Raw genomic sequence first — 22,759 nt, 5'->3', positions numbered from 1 at the left:
GTTAATGAGCCAGAGTTAGATGCCAAGGATACAGACATGACCTTCACCTGGGACATTTTTCCTATCCTGCTTCTCTGCATCCACATCTCAGCTCTTGATTTATGCTACTTTTCATTCCTTTTTTGTGAGTCTAATCTGGAAGTGTATAAACTTTTTTGACCACTCACTTTTATCAGAATGTCTTGCTCCAACATCTCAAGTGACATGTCTCCAGATAGTTCTCACCGTTGAATGCAATATTCATAAACAGCAGGGCTTCATTTCTTTCTTTCTTTTTTTTTTTTAGTAAACAAACAGTTAAAAGCTCTCAGATCACCTGCTATCCCCTGCAGGACTAACCCTCCATATCGAAATCTGGGGCATAGACAGTGGACATTTAGGGAGGAGAGCATGTCCAATCACCTCTGGCCCATGGGGGACTCCGGGTCTGCAGGAACCAAGGCTGTTACCTGTCAGACCATCGCTCTAGGTAGCCCAGGTGCTAATGAACCTAGCAGGTTTGTTTAAGAGATTAAGACTGGAAAGATGCAAAAATACTTAAAATATGCAAAGCCGTGGGCAGGAAAGTTATGATTGGGAGTCAAGATGCCTCCTTCCTGAAAGGACTGGTTGATTTCTGTCAAGATCACCATGGGGTGCTGGATCTGAGCGGAGGGGTGCTGCTTGACAGAACCTGGGAACAAGGGCTGCATGAAATTCCAGGGGAAGCCTGAGGGTCTTTTCCCAGGCATCGTTCCTGATCAAGTGCAGATGGGAATGCAGAGTGAGGGCCCCGAGATAGGTGGTGGCGGGTGGGCATTTGCTTTTCCCATGCATCAGACTGTGGGCCTCTGTTCCGTGAGCATTTCCTCTTAAAGGAGAAAAAGCAATAAAGGTTTATCACATTGAATTAAAATGGTAATATAGAGCATAAGTAAATAGTGCAGAGTCCCTGGCCCGTCACACACCATTTTTCTCAGTGAACATTAATTTTATAACTAAGCAAAGTGAAAACATACATGGGAAAAATGGATTTAATATGCTGGAGCATAAAAAAATCTGGAAGGTTATGCTTTGGGACAGCATTATCTTCGAGTGGCAATGTGGTCCCTGTTGTCTTCTTTCTGCTCCTCTCTGTTTTCTAGCAATGAATTATTTCAGTTATGCAGTAAGGAAAACAAAATTAAAGGAACTCTAAAGTGGAAGCAGACACTAGAGGGGTCAGATATGGAGCTGCAACTAAAACAGAAATATAAAATAAAACCAAAGTCCTACAGAGCACTTTGCAAAGCGGTGCAGCTCTGTACCAGATCCTACTGATATCGGGACCCCAGCTCAGAAGGAGCCCTTACTGGCTCCTTAAGAGGAAATGCTCTTTTCTCCCTTAAGAGGAAATGCTCACTCACAGAACAGAGGCCCACAGTCTGATGCAGAGAAAAGCAAACGCCCACCCGTCACACCCATCTCCGGCCCCTCGCTCTGCATTCCCATCTGGATAGGTGGGGAGGTTCTGTTTTGCAAAGAAAGATGAAGCTGTACCTGGTGATTTTTGTGGGTATCATGTGTGTGCGCGTGCGCGCGGGCAGGGGGCTGGGGGGAGGTGTTGGTAACTAGTGGGTACAGCCCAGGAATTCTGCTCAGCATCTCACAGTGCACAGGACCGCCCCTCAACAAAAGATGATCTGGCCCCAAAATTTTAGTGGTATCCTGGGATGCAGGTCCGGGCTCACGTGAAAGAACAGCGCCATCTACTGGTGTGTGTCAACATAACACACATTGGGCTGTTGAAACCGCACAAAATCTAAACAAAAATGCAGCAACCGGGAAATGTCTCCCTAATGACCACCTTGTGATTTCTCCTGGGAGGAGATACTGGAGGTAATACTAATCATTGATAGCCGAATTTTCTTTAAAAGAGCATGAGATTTATAAATTGATTCTTAACAATAGAATAGACTCAACAATTACCCACCACCAGACCTATGACAAACGACAGCCCGCAGCCCAGCAGCACGTGGTCTTTGTAATCAGTGGCTCTGAGAAAACTTGGAAAGAAGTGAAATGAGACTTCTACCTGCCACTACCTGATTCACAGACATCAAATCCAGATGAATCATAGATTTAACGGTTGTTATGCCTGGAAAGGAGAAACTCTAAAACTTTCACGAGAGGACCTATCTTGTGACTTTAAAGTGAGGTGTATTTTTTGAACAACCCACAGGATATCAACCATACAGGAAAAAGGAAAGAAAGTTTAATCAATGTCCTCCAAAGACATGCCACCTGCGATACATATATCCACAATATATAAATCATGCCAACAGATCAATAACAAAAAGATATCTGGATGAGAAAATAGGTAGAAATACTAAAGAACATTTCAGGAACCAGGCAGTGCAAGCGTGCAAGTGGCCACAACCTATGTCAAGAGGCTCGGCATCATTACTTATTGGGGAAAGCAAAGCCACAGTGAAACCGCCCTACACTTCCACCAGGAAATCTCTGGTGGAAAGACAGACAAATCCAAGTTTATGGGGAATGTGAAGAAATGAAAAGTCTCAAGAACTCTCGAGGGAGCATAACTTGGTACAACCACTTTGTAAAAATGAAGCAACACATCTGTCCTCACATTGGGCCGGTCACTCCACTACCAAGGATATAGACAATAAAAATCAGTGAACATCGGGCCTCCCCAGTGGCGCAGCAATTGAGCGCTGGGTTGCGAAGCCTGCTCACAGCCTCTGCAGCACCGGTTCGATCCCCGACCGCCAGGCGAGGCTCCCACATGGTGCGCAGACCTCTCCTGCCACCCGCTGCTCCCCTCAGCAGTATACTTTGTCAGTCTGCCTGCTCTGCTCCCCGCTCTGGCTCTGGTGAATTCTCTCACCCTCCCGCGCTTCTGACTATACCCAGTGCTTGTATAAATAAAAAAATAAATCTTTAAAAAAAAATTAGTGAATACCGACCAAAAGAAATGTACAAGGGTGTTCATGGTATCTTTGTCCATAACAGCACCCAATTGTGAACAATTTGAATATACACCCAGCGTGCAGGATTATTCAATCTATACAGTGAGAATGCTGTGGATTCCACATATTACTGTATATATGTTAGACCTTTATTAAAGACCAAGCAACCCGCCCATTCCACAGGCAGATGGGTTTCTGCCCTGAATTCTGAGGAACATTTATAAGCATACAATTTAAAAAAGAAAATATATCTTTGTCCAAGTGATAAATTTGTTTCCTTTCAACTACAAATTAATGATATATTAATAATCCCTATTTAAAAAAATTCTTTATTATAGTACCATTGATTTACATTGTTGTTAGTATCTTGGGCGTACAGGATCTACCCTTGAGGTGATCTCTCCCTTCAGGCAGTCTCCATAGCACACCCACCACAATGTACCTAGAGTCCACTGTACACAGCATGAGAGGAGGTATTTGCTGCGTATAGATCTATAGGGAACCACAACCAGAACGGACTCTGCAAATCTACCTGATGACATGCGAGACAAGGATGCAGAGACTTACTAGTTTGTACTTTTCAATCTCCTTCCAGTTACTGACACTAGATATACTTTAAAGATATACTTCTTTATAACATACTTCTTTATAATTTAAAGATATACTTCTATCTTTAAATTGCTTTGTAGCTCAGTAGTAATTCACAAATATGCTTTCCTTATATATAAAAAAAAAAAATCACACATTCCAGATAATGCAAAAGCCCCTGTGGACCTGAAATCCTGGTTGCCTCCCTAATACCTAGAGAAGATAATGGAACAATTTGGAACACTTTGTCCTAGGTTTTTTTTTCAATGCTGTGCAATTTTGTGGGCTGTATTTTTTTAAGATTTATTTATTTATATAAGAATTGAGGTACAGGTCAGAGGTGCGGGAGGGTGAGAGAATTCACCAGAGACAGAGTGGGGAGCAGACCAGGCAGACGGATTGAAGACACTGCTGAGGGGAGCAGCGGGAGAGACAGGAGAGGTCTGCCGCACCATGTGGGTCTCTCCCTGGCTGGTCGGGAATCAAACCCGCACTGCAGAGACTGCGGACAGCCTCACAGCACAGCGCTCAACTGTCTGCGCCACTGGGGAGGCCCATTGTGGGCTGTATTTTTTACTGACTTACATTTCTGGTGTCATAACCTGTGTTGTGTCTTGGGACCTGCTTTTTTCTATCCAACATTATGTCTTTCATCATTTTCTATGCTGGTATCATACAAAACCACTTTATTCATATTTTTTATTTAGCTAGTCAAATTGTATTGATTTGCCATGGGTTTATAGAACCATAGAAGGTTGGGAGTAAAGCTTCACACCTCAACACGGGCACATTTTCCCTCACGCTCCACCAGAGCTCCAGGCCCAAAGCCTATCACCTGCCCTCTCCATCCCCTCCTCCCTGCTGTGTGTAACCACGCTCTTTTTCACTTGTACAAAGTTACTTCAGCACCTTCATTGTTGTAACTGCTTCAGAGTCCTCCATGTGGAGATCCCACAGGCTCAACAGCCCTTCCTGTATGGGGTGACTAGGGCTCCCTCCTCCCTCATTTGTTTGCTGTTAGTCCCTCTCTCTAGAGAGAACTATCCATATGACTTTAGTTTTTCAAATCCAGCTTTGTCAACTCAGAGGCTCCAGAAAGCTCCTGCCTCACTCTAATCTGAAAAAGCACTGCCTTCACTGCTGGGGGAGTCCCTCAGATGGCAAGTAGAGCAGAGTGCACTTTGTGGGAGCCCTGATCCTGGCTGTGTCCTTTTCAACACCTCCCTGCTCCCCACCCCCCAGGACTGGGGTCAGTTCTGGCACCCTTGCCTTCCCCACTTCTGGTGCAGGTGTGCTGTGTGACCTCAGGTGACTGATCCCCCTCCCTGATTCCCCACTTCGTCACTTATGAATGAAGGGATAGGGACCACCACACTGTTGGGGGCTCTCTCAGCTCTCAAGGTGGGGGCCCAGCTGCCCTTAGTGACATATGAGAGGGACTCCGCAGGGGTCCCAAGGAAAATGTTTCCTTGGAGCCCCATCAATGGTGTGTCTCTTGGGGTGTGCACCGGGGAGGTATAATTAGTACTCTCAGGAAAGGTGGTGTTAACAGGATACAGTGCCCTCACCCAGCCCACTCCTCCTGGGGTTCCTGGGCTCAGGTTTTCCATAGGCAGGAGTGGTTTCTTTACTCTCTCAGCCCAGCTTCTGAAGGCAGTTGCTATAGCAACCCAGGGCTGGTGAACCACGTAAAGCCTGTGACCGTAGAGTCCCTTTTAAAGGGGACAGGGAGGCAGTTACTCCTCCCACAGGAAGAGCAACCCCGTGCACTGCAGGCTCATGGGTGCCAAGTGTCTGGAGATACAGATGTCCAAGCGCTGGCTGCCAGGACGGGAGGACGGGCTGAGCCGGGCCACGCAGACACCAGAGCTAAGAACCCTCGGGGCTCCCATCCTGAGCTCTTGTTATCATGGCTTCCTCTGCATCGTTCTCTACCTTTGTTTCATCTCCTTCCTGACTCTCCCTTTGCTCTGCCCCTCCGCGTAGCCCCTGTCTCCAAGGTGCTGGGCGTGGGGAGGGGGAGACGGCTGCATGGAGACTCCTGGCTTATGCACCTTCTTCTGCAGCCTCAAGGGCCTCCACACCAAGGTCACAGGCTTGCACCCCTGCCTTCTCCAGTGCACCTGCCTTGGCCCCTGACCTCTCCAGGCCGCTCATGGCGGGGAAGGAGTGCGGGGGCAGGGAGGGGGAATACGACTTTCATTTCTTACAGACGTCCAGCTCCATCCTCTCGCAGAATAGCATACCCTCCCTCACCCAGCCCTCACCTCGAGCCTGATTATCCCTCCTTAGCAGGCACCGGCCTCCAGGTTCTGCTCTGCTTGTTTAGTCCTCCTCCAGGTCTCCCTCTCTGAATACAATACTCACACATTCTCCCCCTTATTCATGGACTTTTACCCACCATCTAGAACATGCCTGGCAGCGAGTGGGTTCCCAGGACCCTCCTGTCCACAGGAGAAGGATGGAGAACGCAGGGGTGGATGTAGAAAGGTCTTTCCGTCGCACCGGGGATCCAGCCCAGAGCAAACCCCTTGTTCCCTGGACTTGCCCCACCCGTGGATGCTCCAGTGCAGACACGCAGGGCAGCTGGGAGAGTGTGAAGGGGCAAGAGCCCTCTTGTGAACCAGCCCTGAGGGCTGGCGAAGGCCGCGCCACAGACAGGTTCTCAGAACCTGCTACTTTAGGTGAAAAGACTTTAAATGAAACCACTTCATCCTAGGCTAGTTGATACAAATGAGTTTCCTAAGGCCTATTTTTGGCCACAAAACCATCACCCAACTTCAAAATAAAGACCCCAAACTCCTCTAGTATGCAGTAGTCATTTGTATTCATTCATTCATTCTTTTGCCCACTTATTCCAATTCAGGGGTGGGGGTGGCGGGAGCCCATCCCAGCAGCTCAGGGTCAAGGCGGGGCTCATCCTGGGCAGGACGCCACCCATGGCACAAGCATCACACATGTGCGACAGTAGCAGAATACAAGCCTCTTCCTGCCCTGGAGAGGCACTCCCTCCCCCTCTATGTTTAACAAACCTTGATATATATTTAGCTAACATCTTGCTTTCTCCTGGCATTCTAATGATAAAGGGCTTTCTGCAAAGAAACCTCAGAACAGAGCCAAGAACATAACCCTGCAAAGACAACGTCAGAATTGCTGGCCAGCAGATGGTGACGAAAACAACTGATGTCACCCGAGTCACCAGACACTTGTGTTACAAGGACGGGTGAGTCGACCTTCACTCACACCCCCTTTTTCCTGTTCCTGTAACCCTCCCTAGTTACACACCCTGACATTCTTCTAGTGAGCAGGGCGGTAGTCTTTCAGACTCTAGTCTGCTAGCTTCCTCGTTTGTTGACAAATAAACAAAACTACCTTCCTTCTCCTCAAAATTTCTTATTGGCAACGGGGAACCAAGACTGGCAGTTCTGGTATCTCACACAGACACACACACACACACACACACACACTTTCAAAGGGGGACATTGGACATGGCAATGAGCCTCCCATACACAGCCTTGGGATGTGGGGGACACCCAGGCAGACATGGGGAGAACATGTCCACTTGACACAGATCGGGATGGATTGTTTTTTCTTGTAAACATATGACCTGCTGACTGGCTGTATAGATGAATGGTCGGGTTGGAGAGGGTGTGTGCTGTGTGATCCCAGAGGTAGAATATGGAGAGGGTCCGTAGTCCATCAGGATTACTGCCACCAATTTGGTTCTCACCACCAGGCTAACAGGTATCATAGAATGACCCTGCAGGTGGAGTTGCTGTCTCCTCACAACAATCTGACACCAGATGCGCCTCCTCAGCCTGGGCCCTTCTTAGATTCTTACTGGACAGATTCCTGGTCACCTCCTCCAGGAAGGCCTCCCTCACCCCCAGACCACACCAGGTTCTGCTCCCTTGGAACACTGACTGTCAACACTCGCAGTTCTGTATGGGTCTCCCCCTGCTGACCAAGATGAGGGCGGGGTCTGCTGACCCCACCTACCGACCCCATCATGGTGCCTGACCATGCAGCCAGGAGTGATTTTTGCTTACTAATAGTTGGACAAAAGAGACTCAATGGATTGCTAGATCTTGCCACGTGCAGGTGGAGCTGGAAAGGTCTGGGTCTAACCCCCAGGCCCTCCTCCTGTGTTAGAACCATCAACACTGTCCCAACTGGGGGCAGAGATGCAGGCTGAGGCCTGCCCTGTCTGGTCAGGACTGTGAGGATGCTTGAGGGGCTACTGGTACCATTAGTGAGCCCATCCCCATCCCTTGGGCTCAGGCCTTACCAGAGCTTGCTCGATGAGGAGGCAGAAGAGGATGGCATTGCCTACTTCCCTCAGGCTCTGGAACACATCTGTCTTGAGCTCAGCGTATTCAATGATGTCCTTCAGCTGGTGGTGGAAGAACTCCAGTATCCCTGGGGGTGAGGGAAGGTGAATTGCCTTAGGGGAGTGCTGGGGCTCAAGTTCTGACTGGTGCAGCAAAACCCACAGCCCGCCTCCCTCTAGGTGTGTCCTGGGGTGAGATCTCTTTCGGGGTTTAGTCCTAGAGAGAGCTTAGGGGACTGAGTGAAATCTTACTTGCAACCAAACAAATACACAGAGCCCTGGGCCCTACCAGTCCCTCCAAGAAGTCACCTGAATTCCTAATAAAGACAGGAATGAGCAGGTACTTGCAGGTGGTAGCTGTGGTGCTAAGCACTTTATCTGCAATAGCTCATTAAGCATTCAAAACCAATGCACCATTACTCCGTCTTCAGACAGGCTCAGAGAGGTGAAGCAGCATGCCCAGAGTCACACAGCTGGGAAGGAGCATAGCTGGGACTGAAGCTTTTGGCTACCTCTTCCTGTTCTGAATCATACCCTCCCAGCATCTGACATCTTGCTTTTTAAGGGAAATAAAAACCCGAAACAAAAAACCCAGGGGCCAAACAGACTATCTCCATCTTTCTCTATTTTCCAGGCCCCCAGGCTCAACTCTTATCAGGGAAGGAAAGAACTATTTCTCTGCCCAGGGTTCCTTGCCTCTCATGGAGACACGACTGCTCAGAGGGGTTAAAGATGGTGCAGAGCTCTCTAGCTGGGGCAGAGAAGGCCCACCCGCACCCCGCCTGCTTGCTGGCATGTAGAGGACCACCACCCCAAGGCAGATAACCAAAGCCCCTGCCCTGGGACTGGATTTGGATCACTTCCTATCACCACCCCCGTCCCTGGTTCCCCACCACCAACCTGGGGAGCCATACTCGTGCCGGGGTAAGCGGCATATCTTGGGCATCACCTCAATCAGAGTTTTCACATACTGGAGGATGGTTCCTTGCAGCTGATAAAAAAAGTTAACAAGGAGAGTGAATAACCCATCACTATCGGGGGCATCTGCAGGCTGCTAGGATATGTGGGGGTTGTGCTGAGGTCTGTGGGAAAGTCTTGTGGCATGAATATTGTGTCCCTACCCCTCAGGTTCATGGGGTGAAACTTAAGCTCCAATGTGGTATCGTTTTGGAGGTAGAGCTTTTGGGAGGTGATTAGGTCCCAAGGATGGATGGAGCCTTCAAGATGGCATCAGCATCCTTAGGAAAAAGACCCACAGAGATAATCAGCCATATGATAATATGAAGACATGCGAGAAGGCTGTGAACCAGGAGTTGGGGGGTGGGGTGGTCTCACCTATGACTCCCAGCCTCCAGAAATCTAAGGCATTCACACCGCTGTCTAAGCCACCCTGTCTTCAGTGCATATGTCAGGGCTGCCTGAGCAAAGTCAGTAAGGCATCATTCCCCAAGAAGCAGCTGCAAGTTCTCCCTAAAGTCTGGGACTGTCCTATCACCCTTGATAAGCGAAACTGACCCTCTTAATGCAGGAAAGGGAGCTCCCTTCTTACCCCCTTGGGCTTATAGCCTCAGGGAGGGCCCAGGAATCCTCCTGGATTTGGGGGCTTACAGGAGATCCAGATTAGAGCAAGACGCAATGGGACAGGGAGTGGTGGAGGCTGAGACAGATTGTCTAACGTAAGCCTGGAAAATATATGGCACACTGTCCCCTGTGTGTCTAAGGCAGACATCTTTAACTGATGACCACATCCTCCTGTTTAACTTTGAACTTAGCTTCACATCTGTAACAACCTCTGGCCTCACACAGCTGCTCCAGAGGACTGGGCTTAGCAGGTGAATCCTGCTATCCCAGATATGGTTATACATTGCTTAATTTCTCTTTTGTCATCCCAGATTTTCAGGAAGATCTCATGTCTGCCTTGCTTCACGAGTGCCTCAGGGAATTAAGTGAAGTGTAAGAGGACTGTATTTGGGGCAGATGGAGAATGGTGGTAAAGGGACACAGAATTCCCTTGAGTCAAGTGCAGTGCTGGTGGTAGCAGCTAGCAGGAGATCCCAAGGGGAAGAAGTGTGGTTAGCCATGTGTGCCGATGGCAGGGGACAGGCAAGGGCAGGAGAGGGGTCATGAATTTGCCAAGTTCACTCTGGATAACATGGAGGGGGGAGTATGAGCAGACTTTAGGAGGCCCCAAAGTTAGTTAAAATCTGGATGCTGAATTCAATGATCAGAAAATGAGAGGCAAAGTCACAGGTCAGAGGAGGCACAGAAATGTAACAGCCATAGATCAGAGGAACCAAGAGACCAGGACAAAGGATTCCCTGGAGGGCAAAGGATTCCTATTGATGGCAACTTGATTTTCCAGGCCAGATAAAGGTGAGAGAGATTTTGTTCCCATCAACCCCGCCAGCCACGTGAAAAGCTCCGGGTCCTTACTTACCAGGCTCTTGACAATCTTCAGCAGCTCCTCCATTACCACGGCAATGCCCTGGTACCCCAGGAGTCTGCAGATGGTCTTAAAATGAGGGGGCCCCACGAAGTTCCTGTAGGAGCTGTAGATGTGGCTGTAGGCGATGTTGAGAGGCTGCAAGACAGTTGTGGCCACGTTAGTGGTGAAGAAAGGCTTGGATGCCAGCCTGGGTCCTGCAGGAGAAACTCCTTGTGGAGAAGGGATGGAAACCTGCCATGATCTGGGCTCTACCTGGGGAGACTCCCGTTAATGTTTGCAAGATGCTGGTGGTGGAGAGAGGCAGGGTCAGTGCCCACTGTGTGGAGCAAAGCTCGCTAGTGGAGGACACAGAGGTTTCTGGTCAATGTCTTTGTATAGAGACTCCTACCATCTGACTGTCCACACACAGACTCTACCAAACGGAGCCACAGGGTGGGAAAAACAGACAATCCACTTTTTCCAGAGGCATTTTTGGTACTAAGAACCGGCTGGAAGAACCATGTAAGACCCCAATGGCTGATTCAGCGTCATCATCCTTCAACTGGGTGTCAAAGTCTGTCCCCATCTGTAACCACCTGGGGTCTGGGGAACTAACAGGCCCGCAGGTCAGGGGCTTCTGCTGAGCACATGGAAAGTCCTTTAAGATTTTTGCAACTCAGCATCTATGAGATGAGAGGGATGACAGATGCCTGCCTTTTCAAGTAACATTGAAAGAGGTGATAGCAATGAGTGTGTGGGAGACACCGGCAGAGCCTGGTCACTGACTGGCCACCTCCATTGTCCCCTGGGACCCACGAGATGCTATCACTGAATTAGTGGGATCTCTCTAAGATCTCTGCCTGAGAATGTAGGACCAAGATGTAGGGTTCTTCATCAGTCTTGCATAGTTGATGAGGCTGGCAAGTTATCGCTGCTTTGCCTCATAAGGCTGCCAGTATTGGGTGCCCCATGTCAGGCTTCCTGATGCCCTCTGTTAATCCACACACCACGCCTATGTAATATACACATTCTGAGGCTCTTGTTTCCCAGACAAGGCTGGTAAGTAGTTTGTTCAAGGTCATAGCTGGCAGATGACTGAGTGCTGATGTGAACCCCACTAAGTCTCACTCTGAAGCCTCTGCTCCTTACTTCTCCTTAAGATGGTGGGCTTTGGAACCAGACCCAGGGTGTTAGATAAGGTTTCACTCCCAAACTTAGTTCTGTGTCATTTTCCTACCTAGAACTGTGCAAATCTTGTACACAAAGCAAGCAAACATGGGGAGACCATGCCTGATATTTTTATTAGCAGGAATTCTCTACCGGTCAGCTAAACAGAAATCCTCCACGAATTGAACAGGAACTGCGATGGTGCTTCTGGAGGACTGCAAGAATCTCATCTCCCTTCGGAGCCATGGAGGGAAGATTTAATTATGTTTTGCCTTAAGTATGTTTTCCTATACACGATGATTTGAAACTTCACTGAATAAGTGTCGCAATTTTAGCATCCTCTCATTAGAAGGATACAGGAGGAGCACAATTAGGGTGCTGCTCACTGCGAGGATTTGTGAGGAATCAAACGCCCACTCGTTCATTCAGCGGGTTGAGTAACAGCTGTGTGGGGAGTCTGTGCCACAGACGGGAGACCTGGGGCTGAGGGGCAGGTTCTGCTCTCCACTCTCTATGCTGACGTGCTGTGACTGTGAACTCCGCCTGAGCTGGGGGGAGGGTGTCTCTTATGTATATATCAATAGTTACTAGAGATGTCTATGTGTGGGGGGTGGCAATGGCTTGGGTAGGGTGGGAACTATAATTGATTTAGAAGTTGATGTTCAGGAAATCCTAAAAGTGTATGAATGGAGTTTGATTTAGGCAACTATGGGGTCAGACCTTATGCTTGTCCATGTGTGGAACAAACCATTTTAGTGTCTCTGGAACAGGCCACACTATCACTCGGGGCTGGAGTTGGGTGAGTAGTGAGGTGCCCCAGGCACTAATGCCAGGAGGTGCTGGCTCTAGTGGCACATCTCATTCTGGTCTGTACTATCCTGTTCCTTCTCCAGGGGTGAGGAGTATGCAGCAAACACCGCAGACAGCATAGCTGACCACTGGTGGGGGAGGCAGGTGTCCCATTGAGGGGCAGGAGGCCTGTGACGGGCTGTTGACATCTGTTGAGACTAAATGTATGAAACAATATCATATATGATTGTGCATGTAATGGGATGGTTGTGTCCTTCCTCAGGGGCTTCTCATACCAAATTCCCCAAGACCTTTCTCAGAGAGCGCGACTAGGAACTTATTCAGGTAGAACTGGCCAGGAGCCCTCCCCAGTTCCAGTAGAGGAGGAGAATAATTCTGGAATTGCCTCACCGCACACAAGGCCCTAAAGGCCCCATCCCCGCCCCCCTCACAGACCCACGCAGTGCACACCGGAGGCCTCTTATTGACCATCCTACACTGTCTTGGATTCTGGTCCTGACCAGATGCTGGGCCTGGGTTGCTGGTTCAAGCTCAAGAAAGACCAGCAGGAAATGAGCAGAATCCAATGCCCCTGCTAAGTGAAGAAACTCCCCCTGCCCCCCATACACCACACCCATGCACGAGGACACGCACACGCATGCTGGGGAGTTCATGCACACACATCCCCGGAGGGCACCCATCTGACCTGCTGGCTCAATAGGAGGCTGGGCCCTACTGAGAAAAGGTGGGAATATGGGAGCCTGGGCATTTTCTGAAGTTTGGCAAAGAAAAACAGGAATGCAACATGACTTGAGACCTAGGAAACTCACTACAAATCTCTACAAAACTTGTTAGCAGCCAATCCTGCTAACTGACCCTGGTTACAACCAGTGCCTGCCTTAGAGTCTACAGCTGACCTTGAACAACACGGGTGTGAACTCCTGTGAGTCCACTCATACATGCATGTAAATAGACAGATAAGCTTATGGTTTGGTCAATATGGTCCATTACAATAAGTGTATTTTCCCTCATGCATGATAGTCTCAATTATTTTCTCTATTTTAATTTATTGTAAGAACCCAGTATATAATACATAGAACACCCAAAATGGGTGCTAACTGTTTATGTTATCAGTAAAGTTTCCAATCAACTTCAGGTTACTGGTAGTTAAGATTTGGGGGAGTCAAAAGTTAAATTCAGATTTTGACCTCTTAGGCGTTGGCACCCCAGGTTGTTCAAGGGTTAACTGTAATTATGAGTCCTGTTTAGGATGACTCATTTAGAGTCAAGCTTGTTTCAATCCAAACCGCACGAACTTTAGGAGACCTCAAGAGAAACAATCCTGATGCAGGAATTAGGGCTGCATTACCACTGGCTGACACAGATGTATGCATGTTTTTTTTTAAAAATCAAAACAGTATTTAAAGGAGGGAGAAAACATAATGAGTTAGAGCTGATAGTTCCTGGGCACTGCAATATGATCTGTATAAGGACTTTTTCAGAAAAATTGTGACAAAATGTGCAGAACATGAGTTACTATATTAAACATTCAGTATTGTATATGGACTTTTTAGTCATAAGATGTCTCCCTCTCTCTCTCTCTCTCTCTTTTACCAGATGGTAAACATGACTAGTCACTCTAAACAATGAGGCCTATTTATTTGGCAAACTGAATTTGCAAGCAATTTGCCTCTCTGCTTTCTGGAATCACAATTGCTGTTTTCAAAGACCCCAAGAGGAATTAAAACGGCTTCTAATTTCCTGTTTAGTTACAATTTCTCTAATGTTCCTCGAGCAATGTGAATATCATCAGCTTAGGAACACAGACAACAGCTCTGATTCAGGTCACAGAGCTACGGCTCCTCTCCCTCTGCGCGATCACTGCAGGTAAATGAAGAAAACAGCAACCCATCCTTGTTGGGAGTGATCACAGGCGAAGATGGTTTCCAGGACTGAAAAATCCTGAGCTGCAGGTTCAAATCCATCACTAATGTACCTGTCTATCTGTCCTTTCTTGAGGCTTGGTAAGCTGGAGGGCTGGGTCCCCAACATTCGGTGCCTTCTTAGTTTTCTCCACTCAGAGACAAAAAGGCCCAGGGAGGTGCCTTGGTGACCTGAAGACATGATGTTCCTCTATTTTTTTTTTTTCAGTTTTATGCATAAAGTCCTTTGGAGAAGGCAAGAAGAAGCGCAGGAAGCAACCCTCCCATATGTAGGTATCATGTCAACACAATCACACGTAGAGATGCCATCATTTTTGGTAGAAACCAACACCATCACTTTTTAAATAACCTGTCCCCATGCGATGAGACATAAGTGTCCAGAGCTTCTGTTTATGAATGTTTCCACACAACCATGCCTTGCTAGCTGCCCAGGTGTATTAGTTTTCTGTGGCTACTGTGATGAATTGCATAAACCTGGTGGTTGAAAACAGACATTTATTCTCTTGTAGTTCTGGAGGCCAGCATCCAAAATGAAGACTACGGGGCTGAAACCAAGGTCACAGGAGAGCTACACTCCCTCCAGAGGCCCTGGGGGAGAACCGATCCCTGACCACTTCTGGCTGCTGGGAGATGCCCACATCCTGCTTGGTTCCACACTTTAGGTCTCTGTGGAGGTCTGGTGTTCTTCTCTGGATGTGTGAGATCCCCCTCTCCTAAGAACTCGAGATGGCAGCCAGGATCCTGGGATGGTCCTCCTGTCTCACGATCCTTTACTTCATCCAGTCTGCAATGTTCTTTTTTCCAAATCAAGTAACATTTCCAGGTTGCAGGTATAGAACCTACTATCTTTGCAGCCTTATCAGCTACTGCACCAGGTGAGACAGGAATAGCTCCCCATTTAGCAGAGGGGGAAGCTAAAGGCCAGAGAAGCAAAGTTACTTGCCTTAGGAGACACATATCGGGTGATGTTCTGTCATATGCACCAAGTGCTAAATAACAAAATTACCCTGGCTGGGCGGATAAATTATGCTGTGTACCTGGGAGTGGGGCCACACAGACATGGGCACTGGGGTGACAGCAGCAAGTTGGGGGGTGCGGCTGATGGTGTCATCAGTGGGATTGAGGCAGACCCCTATGGTCAGGATGTGCAAGCCCCAATGTGGACCCCACTGAAATGGATCCAGCCTGCCAGCAAACACTGGGTCCCCGGTGGTAAGGGCTATGACTATGGGGTAGAGATGATGAATACAATATGGTGAATTTGAGCTCAAATTGTGACTTGGACAGGGACATCATTAGCTAGAGATGACCATGCCAAACAACAGAGCACACCCACAAATTCTAAAGGATGAAAAACTTATTAGAAATTATTGGTAGAGTTTAAGGAATGATTTGTGCCATGATCCATGATCTATGTCACTTGTATGATAAGCACTATCAAATCCACTTAGAGAAAATATTTTTAAGTTTTGATTCATATACTAATTTCAGTTACTGGACTAAATTGTTAAAGGTTTTTAACATTTACTGTCTTCTCTGACCCTAAATGACAGAGCTCTGAGGCAGGGGCACTTGGACTCCAGAGCAAGGGACTTCCTAAGGGAAAACCTTTGCTGACCACATTTGTCCAGATGGATCTAGAGTGTGCCCTGGGAGAGCCACAGAGCACGTGTCTAATCAGCGACCATGGGTCTAAGGCTGAGACTCCACGCCTCCCAGACACCTTGGCTAGGAGGGGTGGGTGATGGTCAGACAACTCTTCTTGATTATCACTGATGGGAATCCCAAAGACATTTCCATGGGTCAACCTGGATCTTTTGGCCAAGAACCAAGAAGAAAAAAAGCTGACATTAAAAAAAAACAATAACAACATCTAACGTGTGTAAAATAATGCAGTCTAAATTCATGAGTTAGGGCCACTGTGACAAATTACCACAAACTTGGTAGCTTAAGATGACAGACTTGATTCTCTATTTCAGACACGTCCTGTGAGCGCCCCAGTAGAACTGCAGTGATGTAGTCTTACAAGTTGAGGGAAACAGAAAGGATGGATCTCAGAGGCATATATATTTTTGTAGGAATGAAAAAAGGCAAGGCAGCAAAGCCAGGATTCTTGAAAGGAAAGGAATATTGGGGACCATCCAGTCCAAGAACAGCTATTTCCATTCCCAGTGTCAACTCCAGTGAGTTGATCAGTTAGTAGTTTTCTGGGATGGTTGTGTTGAGAAGGACTTGGAGGTGGTTTCTGAGCTGAGCAGGAAAGAGAGCTGCACTAGTTTCATAGGGTTGCTGTAATAAATTAATCAGGTGTGACTTAACAATGGGTATGTGCTGAGAGATGTGTCATTAGGCGATTTCACTGCTGTGTGACGGTCATAGAGTGTCAACACGCAGGCCTGGATGGTAAAGCCTACCCCACACTGGGCAGTTGGGCTGGCCTAGTGGGACCCCTGTATAATATGTGGCCCATTATTGACCATAAGCAACACCTGACTGCACTACCCACGTGGTGGTTTCTCTCACCATTCTGGGGAACAAAAGCCTGAAATAAAGGCGCCGGCATGACCAGGCTCCTTCCAGAGGCTCCATGGGAGAATGCTTTTTTGCATCTCTCATCTGGTCTTCCTGAGCTTCCTTCCTAGCTCTGCCCGTTTTCACATGGTTTCTTCCCTCTGTGTGTCTGTATGTAAATTTCCTCCTTTCTCTTATAATTAGATTTAGGGTCCCCTTACATCCAGAATTAGATCATTTCAAGATCCTTAACTAATTAAATATACAAAAATTCTACTTCCAAATAATGTCACATCCTGAGGCTCTGGGTAGAGAGGAATGTTTTTTCCTTGGGGGCGGGCGCTCAAACCAACCTAGTACAAAAGTGTCATAACTGACACAAACTGAAAGTCGGCTGTTTCCTTCTTGGTTCTCGGTCAGTCTCCAAGTGAGCTCTCAGAGGTCTCCTTGTGACTCACAGCTGTGATAAGACCCAGGATAGAGGTAATACTCGAGTTTTGCTCCTCCCACCCCAGCTAGTTCAAGCCCACAGCTTTAGCAATGATAGAATGGAAGCCCAGGGATGATAGTCCTGACCCATGTCATGTAACTAGGCAATACCACAGAAGATAAAAACAGACAAAGAGGAGGTAGAGGTGAGGTAGGGGGATGTGGGCTGGGGAGGCATGAAGATGAAATACTGTTTTAGCTGTGGGGTAACAAATCATTATCCAAAGAGGGTCTAGATGGTATAAAAGAGAAAAAAAAGAACTAGTCAATCAGAGAGAAAACTCAGAATCCTTGGAAGAGCGAGTTCCCTTCTGAGGATCAGTTTGCAAGGGATTGTTAGCCTTTTTGTGGTTAAAGGAAGGAGAGCTTCTTTCACTAGGCAAAAACCATTCCAGACTGGTCCCTGAAAGCACCGTGCGTACAATGCCTGGTGGTTGCCATGGTGAATGATGCTGATCTGAAGAAATGAATAATGTGAGCATTGGGGGCGACAGTGGGATTACTCAGACAGTGGTGAGAAAGACATCAAGGAGAGCCCAGATCCGAGGAAGGGAGAAGGCACCATCTCTTCGGCTCTGGTCCAGCCCGCCTCTGAGGGCTGCATGCTAACCCTCTAACCGGATCCACGGCGAGTATCAGGTAAGGGACATAAGCGGCTCTTCCTGCTAATGGAAATGGCTTTTCCATTCACCCTCTGCTCAGAGGAGGGCCAGGCAGTGGCGATATGAACAAGCTAAAAATAGGGGGAATTTAGAAACAGGAGCAGAGGAAGAAAAATAAATAAGAGAGACTGATTTGCTCCTATGCACTGAGGCTGCTGCTCGTGTGTTGGCAGAGAACTGTTAAATATGTCTGCTGCGGAGACCCCAGTCTATAAAGGCAGGCAGCGGCAGATTCTAGGCAAGTAGGAGGAAAATTCACAACAAGAAATGGGATCCCACTCACTCCAGATGGAAGGTTTTACAGAGGCCATTGCCTATCAAAGGAATGCATTCAGTTCTTTTCATTGAGGTTGGACGTGTATTTCTAGGGATGTGTGGGGTGCTGGGTGCAGTGGGAGGTGTGGATGAGGAGACCCACAGAAGGAATACACAGGGGGAATAAGATTCCATCTTCTTTGCAGTGACCTTCCTAGAGGGACCTGAGCACCCTTGTCTCTCTCCTTTTATTACCCATTTTTCTGGAAAGAAATCTCCAGCCAAGTGAGAAGGAGCTAGTTCTTTTCCTGAGCATTGTAGTTCACTGTCACCCTTAGAGAAGAAAAACAGGATTGAAAAATTACTTGATGCCATACACCTTCCTGCAGCTCAGTCACTCCAGAGTAAGGCATGAAATGAAGGTCGGGGAGATGGGGAGAGAAGGCAGATTGTAATAGAAATCAGATTAGCTTGATATTCAATTCCTGCTAAAATCCGATTTTTTCCACTATGTCACTGAAATCTAAAATGAAAGCTGTATTTCACGTGAGACAGGAGGGGCAGAGAAGGAAGCTGGGAGAAATCTACGTGACCACATACAGGAGGAATATGGCTGTCCCTGAATTTTAGATCTGGTGAAATTCAATGAATGGGAACTCTCTCTTTCTCTAAGAGGTAGAATTAAGGAGAAAACTAAAACACTGGAAGCTGGCTGGCTCTCACTTACCAAATCAAGAGAGTTGGCTATCTAAAGAGGGCTTACTAACTTGTCTGGAAAAATAGCAACCCAATTCTGGTAGCAGACTTCATTCTGAAATAAAGTTCTATTGCTAAACCCAGCAGCCTTGCATTTGGAAATCCAGCAATTAAGTGGTTTTGAGTCTTCCTTCTAATTGTGAACTGAGTGACCTCAGATTGCTCATCTGTAAAATGATTATTCAGCTCAAAGGGTGGGGCACAGAATAAAGGGAACTGATAATCGTAAACTGAGCATCTGTAGTGACCACTGGCTAACCGTTGGTGGCTGTTACCGTTATTAACACTCACTGCACCAGCAGCATTAGGTAGTACTGCTAGGCTGCACTGGCAGCTGACTGTCTTGACCTGGTACCTCTGAACTTGAAAAAAATAAAACTTGAGCAGAGGTTTTGGGGAGAAATCAGCAGCCAGTGAGAAACAAAGTAAACCTCCTTTTGCCCTGGGCAACAGAATTGGGGGACTGAAAAAGAGTGGGTAGAATGTTCTAGATAACTAGCTCACAGCATTTGGGGTAGAAGCAGAGGGATTTTAGGTGAAACGTTTGCCCAACTCCGAGGTAACACACTAATGTGGGCAACTCTAGGTCGTGCTGATTTCTCCCTTTCTTGCCTTTTTTCTCTTTCTTTGGAGGGTTGAGAACCATGTCGTAGTGAAGGATCTGAGCCAGGGTAGAGGAGGCTGGGTGACTGCAGTGCATTTTCTTTTAGTTCTTTAGACTCTCAACTGTGGGCTGGGACAGCCCTGCTTTGAACTGTTCTGCCATTTCTTAGAGAGACCTGGCTGAGGACAATCAATTCTTGGGCTCTGCTTCTTTGTCTATAGAATGGGGTAGGGTGGGTCCCATCTGGACGCTCAGTGCACAGTGGCAGTGACTGCTGGAAATACATTCTTAAGGTGGGGATGTCACTGTTGGCTTTGATTCTGGTTCCAGTATCAGGATGAACATCGAGGTGGGGAACGTATCCTATACAGGAGCCATCGTTTCCTGGTCGTCCTCGGAGCCCTGCCTGGAGGACTATTACCATATTATGTACAGACCCAATTGGAACAGCATCTTCTCTGGCTATCTTCGCTACAGCTTCCACCACGAGGAGAAGGTACCCCGGACCATCAGCTCCGTGGTGCTAGAACACCTGGCCCCCTCCACACTCTACTTCCTGTGCATCAGTTGCAAGAAGGCCGCCTTCCCCTACCCGCACTACTGCACCATGTTCCACACCCTGGATAAGAGTCCGCTGGCAGCGGGGAGCTCCCTGGTGGACCCCCAGATTTCCCTGTGGGTGCTGATGGCCATTCTGCTGGCATGTTTCACCGCAGTCTTGGCCTTCATCTGCCTCCAGTTCTGGTGTGTGCGCTGCCATGAGCCCCGCTGGTCCTACCGGGCTGGCCACATGGAGGAAGCCAACGGGCTGGTGAGATGGCCTGAGGAAGCCCCGGCTCTGGGTCAGCGGGAGGAAGACCAGCAGGGCCTTCCCCTGGTAGAACTGCCTCGCAAGTGCTCCAGTGCTGGAGGGGATGCAGATGAGGAAGCAGAAGCAGAAGCTGACCAGGAAGCCAACCTAGAAGCATTTCCGGTGGGCGCCTTGCAGATGCAGGCTGGTGACCAGCTAGCTATACTGCCTTATTTTGTGAAGTGAGAAGTGGGCAAGAGCTCTCTCTGGTCGTGGAGCTCAAAGTCCCCTACAGTAGGTCTCCTGTAAAATTGTGTCTATAGAACACCCATTCCCACCTCGGTATCTGTGCTTTTGGGGACTCCCCCAGGCTGTACAAATGCCCAGGACCAAGCTTCTGGAAAACAGCTCCCCTCACCCCACCATGGCCCAGTTCAGAGAGCACCCTGTTCAGAGTTAAAATTCTGGTTTTAATATGAAAATAAATATGAATCCAGTGTAGCCTAGAAAGTACAATTGGCATGACTTAAAAGAAAACACACTAACTGGAGGAAACGGGGTGAACATAAGCTCTCATTGTGCTCTCTGTCACCCCAAGCAGATGCCTGGCCTCCTGTGCTGGGGGAGGAGGTGGTTGTTTTGGAAAGGGGAAGGAGGTCTTGTTCTTGAGTATTCTCCAGCTTTCAGGCAATCACACCACCTTGTACCCCGCCTTATTACTTCTTTTTAAATGGGGTCAATGAGGGTCATCTTTATTCCATCATGCAGAAAAAAATTTGGCTATGTTGTGTGGCTGACACATTTCTTCTTCCAGTGGTGTTTCTTGGTCCTCCCAGAAACCCCAAGGGGAGAGACAAATCTGCCTCCATTGTGGTTTTGTGAGACTCTGTGAAAGTCCTGTCCCTATGTGGCTGTGGACATGGAGAGCGAGGCAGCAGAGAAGATGTCTGATGTATCTCCAGCATGGAGACCCCATCAGCATCCAGCTTAGAGTGGGTGCTTAATCCAGGTCTGTTGAATGAACGGCGAGGGGAGGAAGGTCGGGAATAGGGGACCATGTGTAAGGTTTTATGAGTGTTGGATGTGTGAGTGACAAAGCGACAGAGACGGGGTCAGACCTGTGTCTCAGCTGGACCACCACTGTCTGGGAGTTCCTTCAAAGCTCCACCTTCTCAACTGCTTCCTGCCTGCACATCCCCTCAGCGTGGGGTCTCTCAAGGCCCAGAATCACGGACGATACATCATAGATCAACCAAGAAATGGGAGAAGCCCCATACCCATCTCCTGCTCTCCTCAGCAGAGTCCTCCCCCCACAGATCCCGCCTCCTAGGTCTGTGTTCCACCAACCCTGCTAGCTGTCAACAAATAAAGGCGAATATACTCTCACTGTTCCCACCTGGGTGTCACTGCTGCCTCTCCATCCTCACACTGTCTGGCTTTTCTGCATCAGGGGACACTTTTCTATTTCCTTTTGTTCACTAGCATCTCAGAAGTAGGACAAGGGCAGGTGACTTACCTTGGAACCATAGAGGTAATAAGGCTGGACGTTGGCGGGCTTATCTCTTTGTGGTTCTTGGGTGAAAGGAATGGCCGTTCGGACAAAACTAGTAAAAGAAAAGATGGGGGTGAGAGTTAACCGGGTCCTGATGCTGTTCTTCAGGGGACATGATGCAGGGCGGGGGGGATCCCTCATGACCAGGTGCAATGACACGGTTTCTTAGCTGGAGGCCTAGAAACTCTCCTGGGACACTCCCTTTCAACTCCTGTCTCCTTTGGTAGGGGGAACTACCCCCTACCACCCAGAGGGGGAACTACCACCCAGAGCCACAGGCTCAGCGCAGGGCTGGGGGCTACTCAGCAAGACTGTGGCAGCAAGCTGGGCCCGGAAATGGCCTCCAGGGCTTCCACTCATTTGCTTTCCCAGGAGCAGGGTCCCCCAGGATCTTCCTATAAAGGCTCGGATGGCAAATATCCTCAACTCTGCCAGCCAGACGGTCTCTGTCACCATCGCTCCGCCCTGCTGTCAGCATTGCAAATGCCATAAGCATCAGTAAATTCTGGAATATGGCTGAGATCCAGTGAAACCTTATGAGTTTCAGATAAGTTTCATTTTTCACCAAATTATGATTCTTCTTTGGATTTTTTTCTCCCTGACCATTTAGAAGTATTAGCACCATTCTTAGCTTATGGGCTGGACAACAGCAAGTGGCAATGAGATGTTGCTCATGGGCCACTGCTCGCTCACCCCTGATGAAGTTTCTGGTAACAACCCCAAATCTTTAGTAAGTAGGGAGTCGTCATGCTAAGTGTGTAGGTTCGAGCGCATCTATATGGATTCCTCCCAGAGCCTTCCATGTACTCAGCAAGGACCTATTTAATGTGGTCCTGAGGTCAATGGGAGTTCCTGGGAACACGCACAGGTATGTGCATGCTCAGTGCCTGCTTGAACTTGGAAATACCCGTCTTGGCTCTTCCTGCAGGTTTCCAGCCTCCATGGGAATA

The 22,759-nt window shown here is 48.2% G+C and overlaps 2 protein-coding genes across 6 annotated transcripts in view; one reads left to right on the top strand and one right to left on the bottom strand.

Moving 5' to 3' along the window:
- Positions 1–22,759, bottom strand: part of CYFIP2 (cytoplasmic FMR1 interacting protein 2) — a gene marked incomplete at its 5' end in the record, with an annotated part of 93,791 nt that overhangs the window by 24,822 nt on the left and 46,210 nt on the right. For all 5 annotated transcript variants that reach the window (XM_084243650.1, XM_084243651.1, XM_084243654.1 and 2 more), the window contains 4 exons: positions 7,825–7,955; positions 8,767–8,857; positions 10,304–10,447; positions 21,774–21,861. In XM_084243650.1, the coding sequence (XP_084099776.1) occupies positions 7,825–7,955; positions 8,767–8,857; positions 10,304–10,447; positions 21,774–21,861 (454 nt within the window). The remainder of the gene's footprint in view (positions 1–7,824; positions 7,956–8,766; positions 8,858–10,303; positions 10,448–21,773; positions 21,862–22,759) is intronic.
- Positions 19,805–20,503, top strand: FNDC9 (fibronectin type III domain containing 9; the record flags this gene model as incomplete). Its single annotated transcript, XM_084244016.1, has 1 exon — positions 19,805–20,503. One exon carries the CDS (start codon positions 19,805–19,807, stop codon positions 20,501–20,503), a length of 699 nt encoding a protein of 232 aa, XP_084100142.1.

This window comes from Talpa europaea (assembly GCF_964194135.1).
Source record: "Talpa europaea genome assembly, chromosome: 9".
NCBI classification, from domain to species: Eukaryota; Metazoa; Chordata; class Mammalia; order Eulipotyphla; family Talpidae; genus Talpa; species Talpa europaea.
Note: the sequence above shows the minus strand (reverse complement) of the source record. Positions and strands in the feature narration are given on the sequence as shown.